The sequence below is a fragment of the Rhipicephalus microplus genome, chromosome 9 (genome assembly GCF_043290135.1).
Source record: "Rhipicephalus microplus isolate Deutch F79 chromosome 9, USDA_Rmic, whole genome shotgun sequence".
In the NCBI taxonomy this organism is placed as follows: domain Eukaryota; kingdom Metazoa; phylum Arthropoda; class Arachnida; order Ixodida; family Ixodidae; genus Rhipicephalus; species Rhipicephalus microplus.
In genome coordinates, this window is record NC_134708.1 from 62,522,989 (window position 1) to 62,548,246 (window position 25,258).

The window sequence follows — 25,258 nt, forward strand, 5'->3', positions numbered from 1 at the left end:
CTGTAATCCTTTAGCACATTTATGGCTCTCATAAGTAGTGATGCATGTCACTTCTCCAACTATTAATAGCAAATGTTGTTCACGAGTCGATATGAATTATGGAGCATTCGCCCGGATATACCAAAAGGGAGGATGCAAACTTACTCAAGGTTCTGGCAGTTCTGACAAATGGTGTCAGTTGATTCCATGGGAATCTCTCGGCAAGTTGCTGCACATGTGGCGCTTAGAGCCAAACCTGATGACGGTGATAGACTTCGCCTTGTATTCTGAGCTCGCTGAACGATGCACTCATAGTTCACCGTGTCATTCAGCCTCAAAAATAGCAGTTATATAATAGCAGCCATACTATAACAAAAACTGGCGACACTCATAATCGGTTAGCTTCGACGTGCTCTAACTGCTCCGAAGGAGTGAGAGTTAAGCTAACCACGAAAGACAATGGTCATCTGCTTATTGTCTCCTTTTCCCATAACTAAATGCGGTCAATATGAATCTTGACATATGCGATATTTCAGGTGTGGTTTACTTCTTGCTTTTTACAAAAATCTAGCTACTTTAGTGTCCTTTTTACTGAACTATGCTCAATTTTCTTTTTTATTGTGCTTACAACAAGTTTGGCCAAGGGGCTCTGATGACAGCGAAATCGAGACCTCTCAGCGATGTTTTGATCTTGATCGCGCCTGATGGTGATAAAATGTGACCGTGTAGCAGTACCTTATTTCAGTTGTGATCAATCTGGATCGACACTTTTCGGGTTAAAAAATGCGCGTGTGACACCGATATTAAAAAAAAACGCACTGAAAGGCTGCTCTTGCAGCTTTCCCTGTGACAGTGCTGTGCGTTCTGCGCAGGCCAGGGGTTTTCTTCTCTCACTTGAAATGAACAACTAACACATAATAACGTTTATAAATAAACAAATTGATGCATATCAGACAGGTTCATGTCGCAACAGCACGCGAGTTTTAATGTCTGCTAATCCTGTTAACTGCATAGCAGTCCTTTGGTAAACTGCTAACGGGAGTGTACATGTGTCTTCTTGTATTCCTTTGAGATTTATGGCGAAGTTGCAGAGTACAAATCAAGCATCCAACACTTTCTCGGCAAGTGCAAGAAAAAGAATGGCTATCATTCAAACTGAGGATCAATAGCTTGGATAAAAACATTGCCATAAAATGTACAGATGTGTCTTTGTCTGTCAATTTCATTTCTGAGCAAAACACAGCTGATGAGTTGAACTTGTTCGTTTACTCAACGAAAATTTCTGCTCTGCAGGTAGTGGGGAAGGTGGAGCGTCGTTGTGGGACATTCAGTACCAGGTGTAAGCAAGTGGAGATCGTGGGGGCCGCTTCGAGGGCAATTTCTGCATGTCCTTCAATTCCTCTGCTGTGTCCTGTGGGCAGTACTCGTGGGTTGAAATAGGACAATTGAGGGCTAAGTAATACACATAGATTCATTTTCCACGGTCTTCATTTTGGACTATATTGGCGTAATTTCGTCTCGAACCCATAGATGCGAGCCAACAAAGTCATTGTCTTGTTTGAATTCGTTGAGAGCTGAAGAAACATTCGCATATGAAAACCCAACTCAGCAGCATATCTAGACACTTTTAAATGCGGAGCATTTTATAGTCGCAGCTAGTGGCAAATCCGGCGTCGGCGGGGCCTTCCACACCCCCACTGCGCATGCTGGCGTTTCGTTCTGCAGGCTCACGTCTAGTGTCTACTGTCGCTTCCCACCCCTCGCCTCGCAAGGCTGACGCAGGCAGTGCCTGCTTGTAAAAACTGACTGCTTGCACTGAACAACCGTTCGCTGGTCACCCTGTATATGTAGAGACTGGATTGCGCGTTTGGAATTCAGTCAAGGGCGTCTTTTCTTGGTTTTCACTTGACTTGACGCTTTTCTTGACTCAAGTAGATACGATGGAAGCAACAGTACCTTCAACCATTAGTCGGGCACAACTCATTATCAGCATCCCACCACACGTCGAAGGCAAGGCTTTTCCTTTATTCGATCAATAAGAATAATAAAGACCAAATAACAATTAAGCATTCGCAAACCTTACCCAATTATGCAACATTCACGCTATACCGTCATCACTCTGCGACGTATTTACCCTATTTCTTCGCGGGAAAATGCGGGCGGCTTTTTTTTTTCTGGTATTGCTTTCGCCTTAAAATATTTTTTTGATTAGTACAAACTCACACATGTACAAATCAGCACTTTAAGGCATCTCTTTGTCTTCTGTTTTCTTGAACTTGAGGGTTGCGCGAAACATGAAAGAATATACCTGAGACCTAAGAATTAACTACTGCAACTATAGCTTCATACTCGCTCATCGATTTAGTCGCGCATTGATCTAAGCTTGGCTACTTAGGGCGCGTTTTAATCCTGGCTTAACAAAAATGATGCAATTTGTTTTTACAAATAAGGTTATAACACACGCTTGACTTTAATTGAAAATAGCTGAAAAAAAATGGATTGTGGCCTTTTCTTTTACTGGATTTTAAATTAATGCGTTTTAAAAACATATGTTCACTTATGCAGTATTCATGCGAGTTGGATGTTGTGCTCAGCTAGTGTACTGGCACAATGATCAAGGCAGGGATGGGAGTAGAAAATTTTAAGTTTTTTTTTTCTAAAAAACATTTTTCGTCCCTAATTACTTTAACACTTTCAGTTTCTCTACTATCACAACAAAAAAACTGACAATTGTTATTAAACTTGGAGCAAGTAAAAATCACTTTTAATTTTAACCCTTTTAAATGCCCCATATAAAGAACTTTCTTTAAATGTATCGAATCCTTTTAACGTTACTTCAAAGTACTCAATACTTTGGTGCCACAAGAATAATGAGATATTAATGAATTTATATTTGTTTTAGTAACTCATTTTAATGAAGTTGTTATTATCTCTTTATCTTGTGAGAAACCGGTTTATTCGGCCAGGCTCGAGCTCAATCACGCTGGTGATGATATTTTTAGATGGAGAAGATGTACAGGTGATGATGATTACAAAGAGAATAAAGAGTCATTCGCTTCTCGCGCTCACACTAATTCCCCCGCGCGGTGAAAGCGGCCGCCTGGTCGCTTGACAGCATCACGAAATGTGTCGCGCATAAGGCTTTAAACGAGATACGTGCACTATCTCTGTTCCTCGGCAACGATGATCAGGACTAGCGCTAAGAGGAGAAACGCGGTAATTGACAGATGTCTGTTTGACCCCCGTGTATGGCCCAATGAAGCGACTGATGAATTTGTCGCATAGGCCGGGGACGCGTAGTGGAGTCCATAGAAGAACTTCGTCACCAGGGGAAAAACTCACAACACGGCGAGACGAGTCGTAGCGAGATTTTCGAGTGTCTTGAGAGAGGCCGGTGTTAACACGGGCCTGGTGACGGCAGTGTGCGAGACGAGATAGGAATTCTTCAGAGAAAGGAGCCGTCGAGGGTGCAGGGGCCGAAAGGAAAAAGACATCCAGAGCGAAACTTGGTGAGCGACCATGGACGAGAAGAAATAGAGAAAAGCCGGTAGTGCGTTGAGCAGCCGTATTATAGGCGAATGTCCCGAAGGGTAGAATTGCATCCCAGTTCGTGTGGTTGGGGTGAATGTACATGGCGATCATGTCCGATAGGGTCCGAATAAACCGGTTCCTCACAAGTGGTGGACTGTGCTTTTCGTTCCCTCAAGTCCTCTCGCCCGTTCTCGCTGGAGTTCCGCTCGGGTCGTCCCATACAACCCCCTGCCATGGCGGCCCAAGAAAACCCTGGCCCATCCAACGTCGCCGTCTTACTGCAGCCACCGCCACCCGCTCCGCCCAACAACACTCGCCTGCGTGATCTACCTGTGTTTTCCGGTCTCCGAGGCGATGATGTCGAAGACTGGATCAAGAATTACGACCTCGTCAGCGATTTGAACAGGTGGACAATCCACAGAAGTTGCGCAGCGTCCCATTTTACTTGTCCAATGTTGCGAAAACTTGGTTCTGGAACCACCACCCGGATCTTCCCGACTGGGACACTTTCGAGCAGCAAATTCGTCAGATATTTGGTGCCCCTGCAGTTCGCACTCAGGCAGCAGAAGAAACTTGCTCAACGCACGCAGCTGCCGGGTGAATCTTACACCTCTTATATTGAGGATGTCCTTGCACTGTGCAAGCGCGTTAACACCGGCATGTCTCAGAACGACCAAATACGCCACATTATTAAAGGCATTAACACCGTCGCCTTTAACGCCCTCGCCACGCAAAATCCTGCCACCACCCAGGACGTGATAACCATCTGTCAGCGACTTGACGAGCTTCAGTCTCTTCGCCTTTGTTACGATGCCACCGACGTTCGTTTGCCTGCACCCCTCGACTTGCGTGCGCTTATTCGCGACATCGTTCGTGAAGAGCTGCACGGGCGCTGCTCTTCCTGTGCTGCCGAAGTTACTTTACCTCCTGAAAAAGATAGCTTGCGAGACCTGATTAAACAAGAGATCGCCTCCGCATCGCGTGCGACGTGTTCCATCAGTCCCTGCGTGCGCCAGACGCGGACGTACGTTGAAGTTGCCGCGCTCTCTATCGCACTTACCGTTTCTGTGCCTACAACAGCAGACCATACGCCTGTGGCTTCGTTATCACCACCAGTGCGTGCACCACCTTACTACGCACCTCAGCGCCCACCTCGACCGATCTGTTACTACTGCGGCTATCGAGGACATATCGCTCGGTTTTGTCGAAGGCGCCAACAAGACGAGCAACGCAGCTACACTCCCGAAGAACATCGAAGCTTCCGTCAGACCATGAACTACTTACGGCCACCCTCCCGATCGTCCTATTACCGTTCACCGTCACCTACTTACCATACGGACATGCCTGGGAATCCCCGTATGTCTCGCCGCAGGTCGCCTTCGCCACGTCGCCACTCAGTGTCACCTCTACGGCCCGCCTCCCATTCCACGAACGCCCACGCGGAAAACTCCCCGATGCAGTTTTAGGAGGGGAAACTGCATCCCTTGGACAGCTAACAATTCCTCCAGAGCGGCCATTGAATTTGATAGTAGTGTTTGTAGAAGGTGTACGTGTTGAGGCTCTTGTAGACACTGGCGCTGCCGTTTCGATTATTCGTGCTGATTTTTGTTCCCGCCTTCGAAAAGTCACCACACCTTATGGCGGCCCACCTCTACGTGCGGCGACCAACGCTCTCATTCGTCCATTTGCACAGTGTACTGTTCGTGTCTGCATAGAAAGCATTCGTCATCACATTGTTTTCGCGGTATTCCGTGAGTGCACCCACGCTCTCATTCTCGAGTGGGATTTCTTGTCTTCTGCGTCCGCTTTCATATCATGTCATCAGCGCCTCCTGCATCTAAATGCCACTGACCCCTCCGCTTGAACAAGATGGACGCATCCGCCTTGTCACCAAGTCAGATTATGTACTTCGGCCATACATCGAAGAAATTATAAGTGTTAATTGCACCGACATTGTGGATGGCGACGTACTAATTCTTCCTTACGGTCATACCCTACGTAGGGGCATTGTGATCACACCGGGGCTTATTCGCTTCTTCGATGGGTGTACGATGGGTTATTATCTCTTTATCTTGTAGCTTTTGAGCCTTAGTTTCGGCATAAACAGAATCAAATATCAGGCCAGGAATATAGTACAAGTTTACTTTTGGTTACATGAAATTTTGAACCAAGAAACATTCATTGCTTGCAGGAAGTGACACGTTGCATGACTCTTCAAATGTCGTAGTGCCTTCAGAAAAGTGAGCATGTGTACTCTGCAGAATGAAGACAGATTTATAATGAAGGAGTTTCAATTCATCCAAACTATGATAATTCTTTCTCTTTCTTGGCCTCTACTTGATGTAGATTGCCAAACCAAGTGGTGTACACAAAGTGTATTGTGTACGATGTCTCAATGGGATAAAGAGTACAAGGTTGCTACTAAAAAATAAAGTTACTCATTGTCTAAGAGTCCCCTGCGAACGGTCACCTGGCTGCTTGTTATTACCGTATTTACTCGCGTAATCCTCGCACTCACATAATTCTCGCACCCCCCACATCGCCCAACAAAAATACGATTTCTTTTTTTCCTCGAGTAATTATCGCACCCTGCGAAAACTGCCGCAAAAGTAGAGTGTACTAGAAGCTTCTAGTACACTCTAGCAAAAGTACCGTCTGCTCGTTTCAACCACTGATGATGATAGCGTGCGCTATCTGGTGCTATTTCTTGACTGTTAAGCAATGAGACCGAGTACTTAAGGGAACACGAAATACACGCGACGACTAAAGGTAACAGGAATACAGCAGTGATGAAAAATAGGGCACTGTGGAATTACAATAGGTATGATGATGTGAGAAGACTATGGAAAGGGGTCATGGTTCCATGGCTGACGTTCGGCAATGCGGTCTTGTGCATGAGATCAGAAGTTCAAGCAAGATTAAAAATTAAGCAACGTGGAATAGGTAGGCTTGCTTTAGGAGCTCACGGGAATACACCAAATCAGGGAATACAAGGTGATATAGGATGGACATCATTTGAAAGCAGGGAAGCTAGTAGCAAGATAAAATTTGAGAAGCAATTGAGGTGAATGAGGGAGGAGCGTGAGGCTAGGAAGGTTTTCAGCTACTTGTACATAAGAATGTCGATACAAAATAGAGGAAGCGAACCAGGAAATTGGCTGGTAAATACTTAGAAAACAGCAGGTGGCCAAACCAAAGAGAACTATCGGTTAAGAAGAAAGTAAAGGACACAGAGACTGACATGTGGAGAATTGGCATGATTAAGAAGTTCGCACTAGAGATCTATCAAACTTTTAAGCAAGAAATTGCCAAGGAAAGGATCTATGATAATACTCGGGGTAGTTTTCTACTGTTTGAGGCCAGGACGGGAGTATTGCGAACCAAGACATATCGGGCCAAATACGAAGGGGTAGACACGGTACGCAGAGCATGTGGAGAGGAGGAGGAAACTGCCGAACACTTGGTAATGTTCTGTAAAGGGCTTCACCCTATAGTTCAGGATGATGGCGCAGAGTTCTTCAAAGCACTGGAGTTTAGGGACAGGGAGGGCAAAATAGACTTTAAGCGGGTAGACTTAACTAGAAGGAGGTTATCTGATTGGTGGCTAAAGTCAAGGCACGAGTGAAAATTAAACCCTTCGCTGTAAAGTACGAATTCTCAACCTCACTATTTAAAGGGGAAAAAGAGATAAATTTAATAGTTAGTTCACTAAATATTACGGCTAGGTAGCATTAGTCGCTACCCGATCTAAAGGGTACAGCAACATCCATCCGTCCATTCATAAGCGTACTATTGCACAGAGATTTAATACAATCCAAGCCAAGCCGAAGTGGCCAGTGTGCGTTGCGGCTTGTTTAGTAGGTTGTGTCGGTAATCATGCCACGTTATGAGGCAATACTAAAGCTACACGGCTGCTTTCAAGTTGCAAGTTGCAGATCATGCCCTAAACAAGAGCAACAGGGCTGCCGGTAGGCCCTTCGGAGTCTACGAGTTTTGTGTTCGCTACTGGTGACGGCAGCTGAAAGCCACCAAGACGCGTTGGGCCTGCCGTGTGCCTCCAACTGGGATTGATGGTAAACTTTATTTCTTCAGAAAGAAACTGCGGACGATTCGTTTACATAGCCATCAGCCGACGTCATACGCTCATCTTTTGAGGGCTCCTGTTGAGCGACAAAAGCTATCGCAATGTCCACAAGCTTTGCGTATGGTATTCTAATTCTCGACTGTTTGCTTCCACTACTTGTGTCTCAAATAAATATTGTCTTGTGTTGAACCTCTGCTTTTATTGTTGAGGTAACTTTTAATTAGTTCTTCTTAAAGCTTGCTGTTAGTTGCTGAGGTGAGAATCCCGATTTGCGGCCACTTCGTTTTTTTTTTTTTCGCTCTGTACGTTTTCGTGGAACGTTTTCCCCGCGTAATTCTCGCACCCCCCAACTTTGCATCGGTTTTCCGGCAAAGAAAGTGCAAGGATTATGCAAGTAAATACGTACATTTCGTATGAAGAGCTCACTGAAGCCACAGGCTCAAAATAACCATGATGGCCAAGCTCTTTCGGGAAGAAACAAATCGTCTTGCAAGACGCATGTTTTCGTTGTAGATGAGCTTTCACTTACTCCTCTAAAATGCGTTATTTTTTTTCACGAATTATTTTTGTGAAACTTTTTAGATTGGACATCATGTTTTTCGTACGTGTGACAGCCCGACTAGCTATAAATTTTTTCCAAATTAGCTCTAACATGGGAAGGGTGTGTTAGCGTCCTCTATCCCGCTTTTGGTAAAATTTAGGGTGTCGCCGGTATGGCCGTAAAAAGGTGAAAATTTATAGAAGACACAACACACGACTCACGCACTGTTAAGAAAATGTAAACAAAAGAAGGCTGTATTTAATTAAAAAAACTAGGTTACAATTATTACTCGCGCAACCGTTCAATTCCGCACATCGCACAATGCACAACCGCTCAAGTCGCTCGCAATTCGCAGACCCTTGTTCGCTCGCCGTTCTCGCTGCGTCTCTGGCTCTTCCCGCGCTTTCTCGCTTTCCTCTCTCGACCACAGATCCGAGTACACATACGCGCATGCTGACACAAACGCGCACGCGCCACACACATACACACACACACACACACACACACACGCACGTGCACAAATTGTTCCACGAAGTCAGTGGTAGAGGTCCGTCGCTTAGCCATTCGGGGAAACAGAGTCGAACGTCCCACAGGCCACGGATGCACAAAGGGACATGTTTCTCTCTTCCTGCACCCGAACTGGCAAGGTGCATTAAAGCGGGCCGCCGCCTTTGTGCTGACCCGGCGCCCGCAGGTCTGGAAGGCTCGCCGATCGCTGCTGCCCGTAAACAAGGACGGCCCCCTCTAGTGACCAACGGACACTCGCACGGCACAACACACGCAAAAAGAAAGAAATAAAACAAAACTTAGAAGATTTGAGGTAGTCGCGTACACTCGGTCGTCCTGACAGTCATTAACGTCCTCGTTAATGGAAAAAAAATCATAAACAAACCCACACGCCAATACACAAACAGAATTGTTTCCTTCGTCGAAGAAGACAAGAACAAAAAAACTGTTTAAGTACGCACAGTTCACTCGGTAAATCCCGGCACGCACTGAAGTTCTCAACAGACGCCAACGCAACTATGGCGCACTCGCATAGGGATGGGTCTTGGCGCAGCTACGGGCCGAACGTCTCAGTCGCTGCACCTCACATTCGGGAGCGTCCGACTCCTCCGCAGACTCTCCATCGTCATGAAGGTGTGAATGCGTATTGGTCGTTGTCCAGCACTTCAACTGCGACACGTGCTCAGTGGTCGCGAAGCGGCTCGCCCTTGTTTCGTCAAGGTCGGCAACTCGATACGTGTCAGCTGGCAACACTGCCGTGATTACAAGAGGGCCCCTATATTTTGGCTGGGTTTTGGCAGGCTTTCCCGTCTGTTCTGGAGCCCTCGTCATGAAGACCACGTCACTGACACCGTAAATTTTAGCCGGGAAGTGGCGCTTGTCGTAAGCGGCCTTCATCTTCTTCTGCTCACTCACGAGGCGCTGCCGTACACGTTCGCGCAGCCCGCCGGGCTCCTCCCACTCGGACGCTTTAGATTCAACTAAGCGCTTCAGTGCCACACTGTGAAATTCCGGTCGATAACCGTGTAACATCTCGAAGGGAGTCTTCCCGGTCGTTTTGTTTACAGCGTTGTTCAAGCTGCACTCTGTCTCACTGAGCTTTTCGTCCCAATCTCGCTGCTCTGTATCGACCATCGATGTAGTAATGACTGGGCTCGCATACTCGGAATGTGTCTCAGTTCCGATTCCCTCTCTTTTCTGCTCTCCGACGATGTCATGTATAGCCTCTCGCTTTGCTGCATTCGTGCGGTAGGGCCGAACAGCCACGGGTGCGCTACCAGGTATCTCCTGTATGTCCATCGAAAGGGCAGGTGTGCAGCCAAGTTCGCTGAGATTGGCGGCAAAACAATCCCGGTACTCATTTAGGAGGCACGCGAGCTCACGACGCTGCTCCTCTGTTACGGAGGGGTCCATTTTAATTCCCTCGCACCCAATCGGCCGTCGCGCCTCCGTAACCAGAATTTGCTCTGGCTTTGCCACGCTGCACTCCTCTCTGCACTCATTTATTTCCTTCATCTCGCAACCCGGGATGTCCACCTCTGTTGCGTGGCCAAGTCTTTGTCCTTTACGTAGAACCACGTCATCATTTCCGCTCGTAAACACCGGCACAGTAACCTCTCCGTCCTCCATGTCAACAAGAATTTCGCACCCACAGTTGTTGAATAGCACTGCACCAGTGTCGTTAGACTGCGATGACAGTCTCACCCAATTTATAACATTGGCCTGCAGTGGGGTCTCTTCAGCAGTTTTCAAACGTAATTTCGGACATGAAACGAAGTGTTCGAGATGTGAAAATGGGCACTCGTCTCTATGCCAGAATTGCAAGCTGTCGCCCAGCTTAGCGTAGGTCACATATGGCAACTCGGTAAACGTGCGACCGACAAGCAAATCGACCGACTGGACCTCGTCGGGCACAACAAGTATCGGTATGTTCTTGCCAACGACGCCATCTATCAGCAAGTCGGCCCGGCACCTGCCAATCGCACGAGCAGCTGGAACTCCCTGGCTGCCGAAACCATACAGAGCTGTAGCATCTTCCAGCACTTCCGCTCCACACCGCACCGCCGCTGATTCGCGCAGTAAGCAACCGGAACTGCCTGTGTCTATCATGCCAATCAAAGTCTCATTGCCATTCCATTTAACGTGCTTCAAAAGCACGCCAGGGTCAATTTTCTCTCCCGAGACAGCGTTGGTCTCATTTCTGGGGCCTTTTGCTTGGCAGTGTTTTTGGGTATGCCCAGTCTTTCCACATTTTAGACATTTTTCTATTCGTCTTTCCTCTGGGCAATCCCGCGAAATGTGTCCGAATTTGAAACAATTATAACATTTTTGCTCACCGTACTGATTTGTGAAAGGTGGTCGCTGGTCCCGCCTGTCGTACCCGGACGCACCCTGCAGCGGTGCCTTGGGTGCAGGTTGCATACGAGGTGCATCGCTTGTCGCTCTTCGCTCAGCCGCTGTCCCGAAGCGTTCTCGTCGCTCGCGGTCGATCCTCTCAAATTCCTGAATGTCGTGCAACAGGTCATCCGCGTCTTCGTGCGACCTTCCAAGAAGCATTGTGCATAACTCCCGTGATCGCAGACCGATCAGCACCTGCTCCCTCGTATCACAGAAATCTAAGTGCGCCTCTCTGCAAAGGCGCACCTTCTCGTGGAAGTACGCAGCCGTGTTCTCATTTCGCTGCTGCATTCGCTCTTGCATACGCCTCCATCGCTCCGCCGCCCGTGTCTGGCTGTAGAAAGTCCGCCCGAACATCCGCTCGAAATCGTCCCACGATGAAATTTCGGCAGCTCTCGAACGGTACCAATCCTTTGCCGCGCCGACCAGGTGACATTTGGCAGTTTCGAGCAGGAATGGCGTTGGCCACCGGTGAAGCGTAGCCGTCTGGCGCAAACTTTCCATCCATTCCCGGGCTGCTGACGCGCAACCTTCACCGGAAAAGTCTGGAATATTTCTGCTCAAATCGGGCATCACCTGAAACGTGTTGATGGCCGCCTGGTGTGGAGCCCCCGACGACTCCGGCTGAGGCAGCCGCCGCAGCAGGTCCGCCAACAAGCGGTCTTTCTCGCGCAAAGCGTCGAAAAGTTCCCGCTTGGTGAGCCCAGCACAGTCGTCGTCATCACGGTGACCACTCTCCTCCGGCGATGATCCGTCCAGCATGGCTGATGATAGCTCTCTGGAAGTGCGCGCTCACTGGAAGTCCACCATTTCTTTGTTCTCGCACTGACGCAATCGCACTCCTCGCTAAGATTTTCCAAACTCGTTCCGAACGTTTTTTTTTTTAAAATCGGTCAAATCCCACTTCTGATGAATGTTAGCGTCCTCTATCCCGCTTTTGGTAAAATTTAGGGTGTCGCCGGTATGGCCGTAAAAAGGTGAAAATTTATAGAAGACACAACACACGACTCACGCACTGTTAAGAAAATGTAAACAAAAGAAGGCTGTATTTAATTAAAAAAACTAGGTTACAATTATTACTCGCGCAACCGTTCAATTCCGCACATCGCACAACGCACAACCGCTCAAGTCGCTCGCAATTCGCAGACCCTTGTTCGCTCGCCGTTCTCGCTGCGTCTCTGGCTCTTCCCGCGCTTTCTCGCTTTCCTCTCTCGACCACAGATCCGAGTACACATACGCGCATGCTGACACAAACGCGCACGCGCCACACACATACACACACACACACACACACACGCACGTGCACAAATTGTTCCACGAAGTCAGTGGTAGAGGTCCGTCGCTTAGCCATTCGGGGAAACAGAGTCGAACGTCCCACAGGCCACGGATGCACAAAGGGACATGTTTCTCTCTTCCTGCACCCGAACTGGCAAGGTGCATTAAAGCGGGCCGCCGCCTTTGTGCTGACCCGGCGCCCGCAGGTCTGGAAGGCTCGCCGATCGCTGCTGCCCGTAAACAAGGACGGCCCCCTCTAGTGACCAACGGACACTCGCACGGCACAACACACGCAAAAAGAAAGAAATAAAACAAAACTTAGAAGATTTGAGGTAGTCGCGTACAGGTGCAATTCCCTCCTTTGAAACTTGATATTGCCTGTAAAACTTTTGCAAACCTAAAGTAAGTAATCAATATGGGCCGAACATTTTAAGAATTTTCACATTGCAATTTCTCTTGTCTATTTTTTATAAAGTGTTGTATGTATTTTCTTGATAATTATTTACAAGTTAATGTAGATGAGCCACTAATGGCTCAGCTCCATGAAAGTTTAGTGGCATAAAATGTTTGTTCAAAATGAACTATACACATTGTCATGGAGAATAACCAAAATAGTACGTATTTAAAATCATCATAAAAGGTTATAAAGATGGCAAGAATTTCATTGCCATAGACTACAGACTAACACAACATTTCTTCGGATCTCATGTTTCATCAATATAGTATTCGACAACATTCTTGGTAATTTTGAAAGTTCTCACTGTTATAGATGTTGAGCAGAAAGACTTCACACCATGGTGTAATTGAATAGTGTGCTGTACTTGGGACTTGTTTTTGACATACTGGCAACAAAACTGCTAGGTAATAACACTCCATGAATGCAGGTTCCTTGTAGTACTTCCAGAAAAATGTTGAGACTTGCATCTATGGCAGATCTTTTGTAGGATCTCATCTAAATCACATTTTTGTGCAATTTGTGAGAGGTGGTTTTAGTTATGTGGAGACTTCTAAATTAAGGCAAGGTTTTCTTTGTCGAATTAAGACTTGTTTAATGACACTGGGTACTCTGGCAACAAAATGTATTTTTTTCAGCAAAATCAACAGGGGCCAGTTTATACGCTCCAATGTTTTTATCTGAACATACCCTACATCTGTTTTGGCACCAAGAAATGAAGAGTCGTGCTGCTGTCAAAATACCTTGGTTTTGGGCGATCACATTTTTTATTTGTGGAGTGTCTTTAGCATTAATCAAAACTGACCTGACTTTCTCACATAGGTGCAATTAGTGCCTTTGCAGCTACCTAAACCCTATTGAAATATTTTGGTAATTTTGAACATTGTAAGTGCATTCCCAGAAATCCTCCTCAATGTGCCTGCTTAGTTACAGTAGTAGCTGTCGTCAAGATCAGAGCCAAAGCTATTGCCAAACTTCATACAGTTTGCATGGCACATCCTGCTAAGAAAGGATGCTGCTTTGAACAAAACTACCTCACTGTATCTGCAGACGGTGGTTACAGTTGAGGCCATCTTTGTTGTCCCCGTCCTGTCCAAGTTTTGACAGCATTGTAGCACTCTAGATTGTGTGTTGTAATAAAGAGCATATCAATAAGAAGTCTGAGGTAGCATTTCTTTTTGAACTGCACTATGAAAGTTATCTCATGGAAGCATTGTACCGGCACATTTTTAAATCGTTGTTTCTCCTCCAGGATTCAAAAAAATTGTTTCCACTTGGCAACATGGGCATCATGCATGTTGTTTCCCGTGGATGAAGCCACGTGGACCTTGGCATGCGCTTTCTGAATTCTACACTGTGTCTACATGTTGATTTACTAGTGTCCCCATTTGCTTGCTTGATAATTTTTACACATATACTGCAGATGCACTTCATCACTTTTTACTTTGGTATCATCATAGTACTGGTTAGAACGAGCAAGCAGATACTTGTGTAGTAGTACCCACTCAAAGAAGCCACCCTGACGAGATTTGTGTGCCACACCAAGATCTGAAAGTGCTTTGCCACATTCTGCATCATATTCGGAAGGGGTTGTGGGATATTAAAATCAACAAGCTCCATAGTAGCTTGTATTTGAGTGGTGCAGTCAAACCTGATTATATTGAACTCTGGTAGACTGAATTACCCTTTAGGTTGAACTACTTATTTTGATTCTTGGTTTTCGACTCGCCACCGGCCTTGCAGAGACACTGTTCACTTGTTCGCTTGTTTGTTAATGTCATAGGGGTGAAAGAAGGACAGTGCTGTAACAAAGAGTAATGCATAAAATTGTAATTGCACACTGTTTGAAGTCTTACATGTGTCTTCTTTTTATGATGCAGCTCTTTGTTATTTCTGTAGACTGAAAAAATGCCTCCTAATTGTGCCACAAGATGTACAACTGGTCTACCCATTCAATTTCATGACATTTGCGGTTCTTGCGCCCTGCTATACTTAGCCACAGCAGCTCCACTCATCGTCTACCCACATATAGTGTGCCGAAATGGGAAAGCAGACACTTGGCACATTGGTTTGGTTCACTGAGAGTTCACGTCCTTCATGCAGTTCAATTCAATATTTTTTCTTCCAAGTTCAACTGCTCAAAGTTGAATTGTCCTATGTATAGAGTTTCTTTTTTTCAAAAATATGTGTTGTTTCATCAAATTAGTTACTCAAAGAGAAATGAGTAATTAAGAGAAAGAGTAATAATGAGAACTAATGCTACATCTAACAAAAAAATCAAGACCTCATATTTGCACTTGTCTTTATACTGCAGAAGCAGTCATGGGGTTATAGTAATAAAACCGCAATTGAGTTATTTCTTACAATTGAGACTTATGATTTCAAGGTTGCAAGTACGTTTCATTGTGCTGTGTTCGTGCTGGCTTTAACATTGTTTTATGTGCTGTTGCAGATGTTTCGTTCCCCTCTGTGGAGAAGCAAAGAAATGGATTGCTTTAGATATTGACAGGAAGGCATTGCACCACCTGCTTCTTGGAAAGCATTCATCATTTTACACTTATGATGGAACTTAATACGTTATGAACACAGAAGTGTGACGGGGATGTGACTGTCTATGGACTGCTGCTAATTGCTCCTTGCATTGAATTGTGTGACATTATCTGCACACTTTCTGCACTGTTATGCAATTGAAATTGGCAAGACTGTAATTATTTATTTACAATGTATGTGTTGAGAGCTTTAGTGTAAAAAAATTGTGCTTGGCTTACAAGGTACCTTGTTCAGTTTAGGTATTTATTAAAGGGGCACTGACACAAAATTTTATGGCCGAGACGGCCTGCGGGATTGATTCTCGTGAACGTTCGTATATCTACTGTAAAATATCAACAGTGAATATAGCTTGGAAGGTATCTTCAATTAATTTTGAAGTTTGCTTGAGCACTAGACTTCATTGTGCCATTGACACCCTCGAAGGGGACTCTTTAGGGACCCCCAACTACGCTCACGCCACCAGCTGCAGTCAATAAAACATGTTACGATGACATCGTAGTCGCCATTTTTTTTTTTTTGCGCGTTTGTTCGCACAGTCTACGCTTCTCGGTTGCTGGTCGCGAGTGCGTAATTATGGCTCGCGCTTTCGAAATTTTGTGTTTAGTGACACTGCAAGCCCGTTTCTTATTTGAAAGTAATTCTTGATGCGATCCATGCGGGAATGTGTCACAGTTCTGCGTGCTAACGTCATCGAGAGCAGCACATGCTGGGTGGCGATAGTTGCACTCAATGGCTCCTCATATGTAAAGCTTTCTAAACCTGAAACTGGTCGATAATGAGATACGTGCAAATAATTATCTGTCATGTGCTACAGCAAACATGTGCAGGGTTATGGCTAGCAGGCCTTCAGTAATACATTGCAGCAGAAAAACGCGAGCGCAATGTTTTTGTGTGAGTACCCCTTTGAGGCACATCTTTATACGTCTATAAGTGCAAGGAGAAATGTTTGTTGTATAAGTTACTTCAGTGTTTGCTGGTAACACTTTGTTTTCCACTGCAATAGGTAAATAATGATTTAAGCCTTTAGCAGGAGTCTCGTGTTTCTTCATTGTGCCTTTTTCTCTGTAAAACCTTTGTGCATGTCCGTGTAGTCTGAACAAAATCTTTAAATTATATGGCCAAACAAACGTGACTTTTAAGTGATTTTTTTTTAAGTGCCCTACCTGAGCAATATCGACTTGAGTTTCCCTAAATGTATCTCCGTTCATTTCCATCATCAAGCATACGTAGATAAGGTGAATGAAGACGAAGAGCAGGAGCAAAATCAAGCATTGTAATATATTTACAGAGATAAAGTGAAGGAAGTGGTAAGCATTCTCTTCCATCATGAAGCGTTGTGATGTCGTTGTGAAGATAACGTGAAGAAAGACCAAGGGCAGGAGGAGCAAACGGGCGTGTGTGTGTGTTAGTCAGCCATGGGTAAGGAACAGGCAACAGTCAGTATGACCGACTGACACGCTTGCGCATCGTTCAGATCCTCCTGTCCATCATCTTCCTGCACTTAATCTCCGTGAGGATATTCTTCGTTTTACATAGGTTTGCCCATTACCTTCACTGTGGCCTTCTAAGTATGTACAAAGGTGTAGCGATTATTCCAATACAGTGTAAATAGTTACACACTGTGATAAAATGGAATAGTGTCTACACGTGTGAGGTATTGTAAGTGTCTGAAATATATGAATACAGCAGAATCTCCATTATACGATTGCTGGTGATGCGAATTTTGCAACGATACAAATTTTAAGGTTGTTTTGGATCGACTACATTACATGAAACACACCGTCATTCGGTGTTACACGAACAGTTTTCCCATTCACCGCAGATGATACTCGCGCGTAGCTGACCGATCCACTTGAACGGCACAACGCAGCTTGTCTGTAAGATGGAGCTGCGAGAATGAGTAAATCGCAGCACTTTATTGAGAAGCGGTGAAAGCAAGAAAGTTCAAAAGAACATTATGCACTTTTTTTCAGCTAGAGTAGTTGACCCAATGAAGTTTGTTCATTATCATGGTCAGCTTCAACTGTTTTGTTCATATTAATTCAGAATGATACGAATATCTTGCATACTTCCTTCAAATTTGTATCTTCAAAATTCTTTGTAGCTCATTCTATATTTTATATAGAATTATTATGCTTTTATTCAAACAGAATAGAGACCTTCATGTGAAGTGTATGAACTGTGCTAGTATACATAGAAAGCCATTTTTCTACAGAATCCATGTAAATGTTTCATCACACCTGTCCACCAAAAACTGTGATGACGTAGGATTTGTTACAACTGATATTTTTTCCTTTTTTCATGTTCTGCTATATCAGCTTCTTTCACTCGTGTCTTGTTTATTTCATTTGCTAAAATATTACCAGAGTTTTGGTGCAGCATTATTAAAATAAGGCATGATAAATACTATATTCTTGTTTTGGCATACTAATACAAAGAAATTTTGATGTTAGGCGTAGTATCAGAATATCATTCAAATCAGGCCCATGTGCGTTTGCCGAACATTTTGAATGTATCGAGGGGAATTCTTACATCCAGAGAGAAGGAAATTTTTGCACTGCATAAGTGAAGTAATTGTCTACTTCATTTACCAATCCAGCAACCTTTGTTCATTTCCTGGAACTGTAATCCACTTACAGACAACTTGTTTCACATAGTCTTCATTGTCTTTTTGTTCCTTTCGTGACTTTGCAGGATCCTTGTCTTCGACATCTCATGAGCAGTACCAGTTACTGGTGACCGTTCAAGGTGGACTGCATTCCTGTCGTCAGTGCACCTATGTGACCAAGTACAAAGGGAACATGCAACAACATCTTTGCAGACATACGGGTGTGCGCCCCTTTGAGTGCCATCTGTGTTCAGCTACATTCTCTCGGAACTCTCACCTGACGAGGCACATTTATACGCACACAGGAAAGCTTCCTTTCTCGTGTCACCACTGCAGGGCATCGTTCGCACACAAAGGGACCCTTGTGAACCATGTGGTGCACACCCACCCAGGGAAGCGTCTTTCCCTGTGACCAGTGCAGTGCATCCTTTTTATATAAATGCTCCCTTGCGATACATTTGCGCACCCACACAGGGGAGCGTCCCTTTTCCTGTGACGAGTGCAATGCATCATTTGTGCAGGCGGCGCTCCTCAAACACCACATGTACATCCACAGAGGCAAGCGTCTCTTTTCCTGCAACCTCTGTAGTGCATCCTACTCACATAATCATAGACTCATGAACCATCTATCCCATCATCATGCAAACAAGAAGCCTTAAAATGTGAGTGGTCCACAGCCTGCCTTGAAGAGAAGAGGAGTGCTAGGTAATAGGGGTATTGTTGATTAGAGAGGCTGTGGGTGAAAGTAGATTGAGACTTGGCAAGTAACTTGGTTTGGCAATTCTCGAAGGAATATGCATGTGTTTGTGGGACGAAAGGCGAGTGGTAGTAGAGTGTGTAAAAGAGAGGCCACCTTGGGATATGAATATCCATACTACCTTGCACTTCTTTTGGGTAACACTTCCTCCGTGAGAAGAACTCGTGAATGGCCACAGGCACTAAGAACATCCCCTATACATTTCCTAGCCTTATTGTCTGTTCCCTTTAATATTGTGTCTAAAACACAAAACAAGCCCTTAAATATGCACTTCGAAAATTTGCAGAATCACTTACGAATTGCTTAAAAGCAACTGAGGAACAAAAGCCATCTCTGTTATCTCTGTCCAGGTATTGATCCTTCCATGGCATGCTAATCCACCCTGAAAGCTTCCTGCATAGTTTTGCACTGCCTCTGTGACCAGCCCGCTATGGAACAATTGACAGTGTCACGTGATGATGACATTCCGTTATGTTGTGTCACAAATTGTGGTGACATGTGATATGATGAATATTTTTCTTACCGCTCATGTCAGTGCCAATACCATTGAATGCCAATAGTCAGTTCTCGCCTTTGATGAGACATCCAAGGCCTCCCACCTTTAGAGAGGTCTTGAGCGTGTTCTGTCCTAGAAGGCTTATTGGTTTTCATGAGTTGATGTGAAAGTATGGCAAAAATATGGGAAGCGAGGGTGAGGGATGGAGTAGCTAGCTTAGTGTATGCTGGTTCCTGAGTGAGCCACTTCACTTATGAACTGATGACTAAACACTCAGGGTTGAAGCAGAGAAAGATTGCCATGCCTGCTTGTTGTTGGTAGCAGAGAAAAAGCACTGCCGTGAAATAATGAAACAAATATGCTGTGCGTCTAGAGGAAGCATAAGCAGTTGTCATGCAAGATATCAGTGGCATCTCCATAACCTTTTCGCATCCTACACGTCATGTGTGTCTGACTCAGTTTTCACCCTAATGTACTATGCTTGTATATGGGGTGTCATATGTGTTGTTAAAGTAATGATTTTTTATTAAATTCGCGCATTGGTAACCCCCCGTGTGACATATGGGGCCTCGTTCTTTAACAAACTAGAGGGCTTAGCAAGTCAGAGCTCAAAAAAGTTGTATATGTTTAAGAATTTTCTGGTAGCTACCTTGATGGTTACTCTGCATTGCTGGAAAGCATATGTGGTCTTGTTCTAAATAGGCCACCTTTGGTGTATGCCAGTGTAATTTTCTGCACTTTATTTTACATTGCCTCTTTAGGTTTCTCTTCTTTGTTAATTGCCACAGATGCGCTCCTATCTAATCTAGCTGGCTCCTCCTTTATGTAAAAATGTGAGTTGAAACCCATTTTGATACTGCTGCTGTTCCAGCCTTTAGAAATTATATTCTTTTTTTGTGTGTTGAGCTGTAAAAAGTACTTACCTTGTCTATGACTGTAGATTGTTCTGCAATGCAGGGACCAACATACATGTCTGATTTTGCACATGTGTTTTTGCCATATGTATGGCATGAAGAAAATGTGGACCTAAAATTCTTGTATTGGTGTTGAAAATTCTCCAGCGGGAGGTATTGCCACAGCCAATGTTCGGACAAGCGGTGTTCTCTTCAAGGCATCGAGTGCTGTTGCATTGTAGTAAAGGCTCCATGTGTAAATGTATGTTGGCTCAGAAAAGCCCGTTCAAGAATTTTTCATCTCTACATGCCTTTGTGTTTGAATTGCTATCTCATTTATTGCAAAGTATATATGCCCCAAAGACGTTAGCCAAGCCTACTAATATTAAACATACTCTATAAAGTTTCCGGGGAGATGGGCATCTGTGTAGCTCAGTTGGTAGACCACCGGACGCGTCAATCAAAAGTTACAAGTTCAGTCCCTCCCACCAGCAAGTTATCTTATCGTCCACTTTTTTTTCTTCATATTTACATACAATTACTTCTAATAACATCCTTTATACTTTCCTCTGCATATTTGCTTGTTAGTTCCTATTAATATTGTATCTAAGAACGAAAAATAAGCCCTTTGTGAAAGTATAGCCACTACGTTCATTGCTTCCTCGTACTTACGTTTTCACATCATATCATCAATAGAAGAATTCTGGGTGTATTTGCTTTTTACATGGTGTTTGCATTATGTGTGCTTGTTATTGCAGTTTTCTGTTTTCATGCTTGTTTTTTGTGTTATTAGGTTTCCTTGATTAGTTGTACTCTGTATTGTATTTCCCCCGTATGTGATGCCTGTTCTCGGGGCCTTAGTGTCATAGGGTCAGTAAAAAAATTCTCTCTCTCTCTCTCTCTCTCTCTCTCTCTCTCTCTCTCTCTCTCTCTCTCTCTCTCTCTCTCCATATATATATATATATATATATATATATATATATATATATATATATATATATATATATATATATATATATATATATATATATATATATATATATATATTTATTTATTTATTTATTTATTTATTTATAGATGTATGTAGCGACAAGTTTGCGGCTTCGGTATCAATGCGATATTGTTGTTAAACTGTGAAAAATTATCTTGTCTGTGACTGAAACACGAACATGCAGTAGAAGGGGTCCTATCGCATGTACTAGTATGGCATGGCCGAAGTGTATATTTGCGTCAGGTATCAAAACATGTAAACTGGGCAACAAGTGGGTGTTCTGAAGGCCTACCGTTCACGAAGCGCTCGAAGATTTTGTTGTCGCCGTCAGCAAAAGCATGAACAAAGTGAGTATCTGCGTAGGTTGCTATGTTGCTCTACAGATGCATAATCGACCCTTCAGTGATTCTAAAAGAGAAAATTATGACATAAAGGCATTTAACAAATTCACTTAAAGTAGGCATTCTAGGATAGTTTGAAATGGCCAATGTTGCATGTATGATCTGCCTTCTTACATGCCGAGAACTGAATCCAGGCTAGCAGTTGAGAAAGTGATGCGCACAGGGCCAACTTATGCTATTGTGTTGTATTGTGGAAGGCAAACCTGAAGCATTGTCCAAGTTTATTGGCCATCACATCGGTTTGGTATATTCAGTTATATAAAGTCAGGATGTATATCTGTTTATATCAGTGTTTGTCCTGATTGCCAGAACATCTGGTAAATAACTTATTTCAAGTATTTTATGTCAATATGCTTTCATGTATACAATATAAGAACATCAGCATTTAACAATGAATGGGCATACTACTTTCGAGTATGTAATCGTACAAATATTGGTAGGCTTTCATGAAAGCATGTGATGCACATGAATGTGCCTGTTTGTTAAGCGTCCGTTGTTGATACACACTACAACCTCATTAATAGCCCTGCTGTGGTGGTCAAGTGAGTATGGCACTCTGCTACTAACCTGAAGGTCGTGAGATCGAACCTCCCCTGCGGCAATGGCATTTTTGATAGAGCTGAAAATGATTAAGGCCTGTGTGCTTAAATTTAGGTGCACATTAAAACCTCAGGTGTTCAAAATTTCAGGAGCCCTTCAATATTGCACATCTCAAAATCAAGTTGTGGTCTTGGGACGTCAAACTGCATCTATTATTAAAATTATTATTATTATTATCAACCTCAATTATACATTTACAAAACAAATTGAAAAAGAAGCACTATCTGGTAAAACGTACCATATAAATTGACAGACATAATGTGCACATCCTTTAATAATGATATTACGAATATACAAGATACTTCAAAGTTTATTTCTTGTAGGTATCATGCAGCTATTGCAATACTCACCCCTAATGAGTCTCTTAAATTATTTTTATGCAGGTATATTTTCTAGTCTCTTTCGTACTATATTTCTTTGTCTCTCATTTTATTTCATGTGTGTATGTATTCAGATACAAAGTAATTATTTTGCTGTGTCGCACTGCGTAGAGACTTTCAAAAACTTTTATTTCAATTATCTAATGCTCGGGAGAGTGTCTGTGAAAGGGTTAAAGCACTTATTATATATTTTTTGACAATTTAACTTGACTGCACTGTTACTTCACTTTTGTTTGCTTAGATGTAACCAGTGCTTCAACATACTGAAGCTTCATGGTTCACTGATTTATTTTGTCACTTGTCACACCCATACTGCATTACATCTGATGCTGATCGCCTTTGTGCTTTCATCTACCCATTGCAGTCTTGGGCAGTAACTTGTTACTAGTAGCATGTTACCAATAATTAGTTATCTTTTTCAGTAATTTGCAGCTGTAACTAGTGGCCTTTAGGGTAGTTGAATTTCTAATTGTTACACTGTACTTTTTTACACACTAACGGCAATGAAAGATGCCATTAGTTACTTAAGGACTGGTTTTTTTTGCATGATTGGCATAATTGTTTGTCAGTTCTCATTAATGTTATATATGATTTGTGGGGTTTAACGTCCCAAAACCACCATATGATTATGAGAGACGCCGTAGTGGAGGGCTCCGGAAATTTAGACCACCTGGGGTTCTTTAACGTGCACCCAAATCTGAGCACACGGGCCTCGACATTTCCGCCTCCATCGGAAATGCAGCCGCCGCAGCCGGGATTTGAACCCGCGACCTGCGGGTCAGCAGCCGAGTACCTTAGCCACTAGACCACCGCGGCGGGGCTCATTAATGTTATATAGAAACTTCGGTTTTAAAGACACGAATTTCCAGTAGCAACACTGATCTGCCGATGTAAATGCATTTCTTTTTTTCAAACTTTCCTTTTCTTACCATATTCTTTCTATCTTTGCACTTTCTACAATGGGGCTGCCCTTGTAGTTGAGAAGAAATCGCCAAGAGGAATATCTGTGACCATGTTGGGAGTTCACTTGTTGTAAATCAATCATGTTACTACCGAACAGCTGGCTGAGTTCAGGTCTCTTTATTCATATTTGGAGAGGCGGTTACACCCTTTGCAGCACTTCAGCTTCTTGCTCCGTTCTTGGTCTGCCAGTGAGCATTCCTCCAATCGAGGCGCCGAGCTTATCGGGCTGAGGTGTTCTACCGGTGGCTAAAGAACTGCACCTTGAAATAGTGCTGTCAACTAGCGAAGTAAATTTAAAACTTCTCTGTAAGTGATTGTCCAAAGTCTATGCTGACTCAATGCAATCATTTTCAAAATGACTGGCATTTTGCCTCCTGTGCAAGTGACTTTCTCATCATACACAGGCTATAATATTAGGGAAAAAAAATAACATCAATCAGTTCATTAGTCCTGCGTGTCCTCACAAACATTTTTCAGTAAGGGGTTGCGATTGCTGTTGCAAGCAGATGCGTCGTGGTGATTTAACTGTGCAAGTCTCCCCCCCCCCCCCCCCCGCTTTCGTTTGAATTAGCATCCAGTGGCATAGCCAGGAGGTGGCACACCAGACTTGTGCCCCCCCCCCCCCCCCCCATTTTTTTTCCGCCATGGATAGAGAGTGAAAAACGACCATTTACTATTTTAAGGGGGTTCCCCCTGAAATCAAAGTGGTGCCCCCCCCCCCCCCCCTGAAAAAAAAATTCTGATTACATGCCTGATCGTCGTATTCTTTAGGCCAAAACTGTGCCTTGTTGAGCACTGTTCAAAAAGCTCAGTTTAAGAACACTGCATGGTTGAAATCTGGTCCTCCCCTGCCCGTTTCGCCGTCGGAATTATGTCGCTTTGCAATTCCTGCATTGTACTTGTAGGCGATCTCAGACTGATTTTCCACAGGTGTGGGGTCTGTGAACACGTTTCAAGGTGTATTTAAGTAGTTGGGCTGAAAAACGGTTTTTGTGCACAGTGGACTTGAGCTCTCTGAACAGGGTTTGGTACATCTTGAAGAACATCAGCAATAGACTTAATGGTAGGGATGTGCAAATAGTAAATTCTGTAACCAAAATGTGTATATGCATGCTGGAATTATGCTGCTAGCTCATTAAAAGGTCTCATATGTCGTTACGCTAGCACACACACAAAAAATTGTGTTTTACATGCCATAACTACCAGCCACGCTGACCAACACTCCTAGTTTTGAATGCCACAAAATTGATGGTAGGAACACCGCCGGAGTAGCTCAAGTGGTAGAGCACCGGACGCATTATTAGAATGTTATTGCAGGTACAGTCCCTGCCAGTGGTAAGTTATCCTTTTAGTCACATTACTTTTTTCACATTTACATCGTGAAAAATATTTGCTTGTTTGTTGTAAATAATGTTGAGCCTAACAATAAGACGAGCCTCTTGTTTCGTTGGTTGAGTACATAGGCAGCCAGCAAAGGAAACATCATAGTGGTTTTTCGTGGACAAAAAAAGAACATCAGAAGCTTTGTAGAGCAATTGAGCTAGAAACTTCTCGCCTTTTAAATTCAGTTCGTTATGCCAGTGGTTTGTTGACATGACATATGTTGACTAAAGCTCTTGAAGGTTGATATATACGAGAGATATTGGGCATGAATTGTCCGCATTGCCATGTAGGTGCACGCCTGTTTTGCTGCGTCTGGCCATAGCCTCCTATATTTTTTTGTGCCCGCGCATTAGCGCTAAATACATACGCGCCATCCGTCCCTTATAGTTTTGGCGCTCGCCGCCAGATGCCGCACCGATCCCATAATAACAGCAGACGACGCGGCCTATGCACGCTTGCGTTTATGAC

General features: G+C 44.0%; 1 protein-coding gene across 5 annotated transcripts in view; it reads left to right on the top strand.

The window, feature by feature from the left end:
• The window catches only part of LOC119163286 (uncharacterized), a 78,516-nt gene extending 57,548 nt beyond the window's left edge, over positions 1–20,968 (top strand). For 2 of the 5 annotated variants that reach the window (XM_075873726.1, XM_075873725.1), the window contains exon 3: positions 18,013–20,968. In XM_075873726.1, coding sequence (XP_075729841.1) covers positions 18,013–18,338 — 326 coding nt within the window. In that variant the 3' untranslated portion in view covers positions 18,339–20,968. Of the gene's footprint in view, positions 1–7,172; positions 7,584–13,406 lie in introns of those variants that run through there. The other 3 variants (XR_012886168.1, XR_012886170.1, XR_012886169.1) reach the window with 3 other exon arrangements.
• The last annotated feature ends 4,290 nt before the right edge of the window (positions 20,969–25,258 follow it).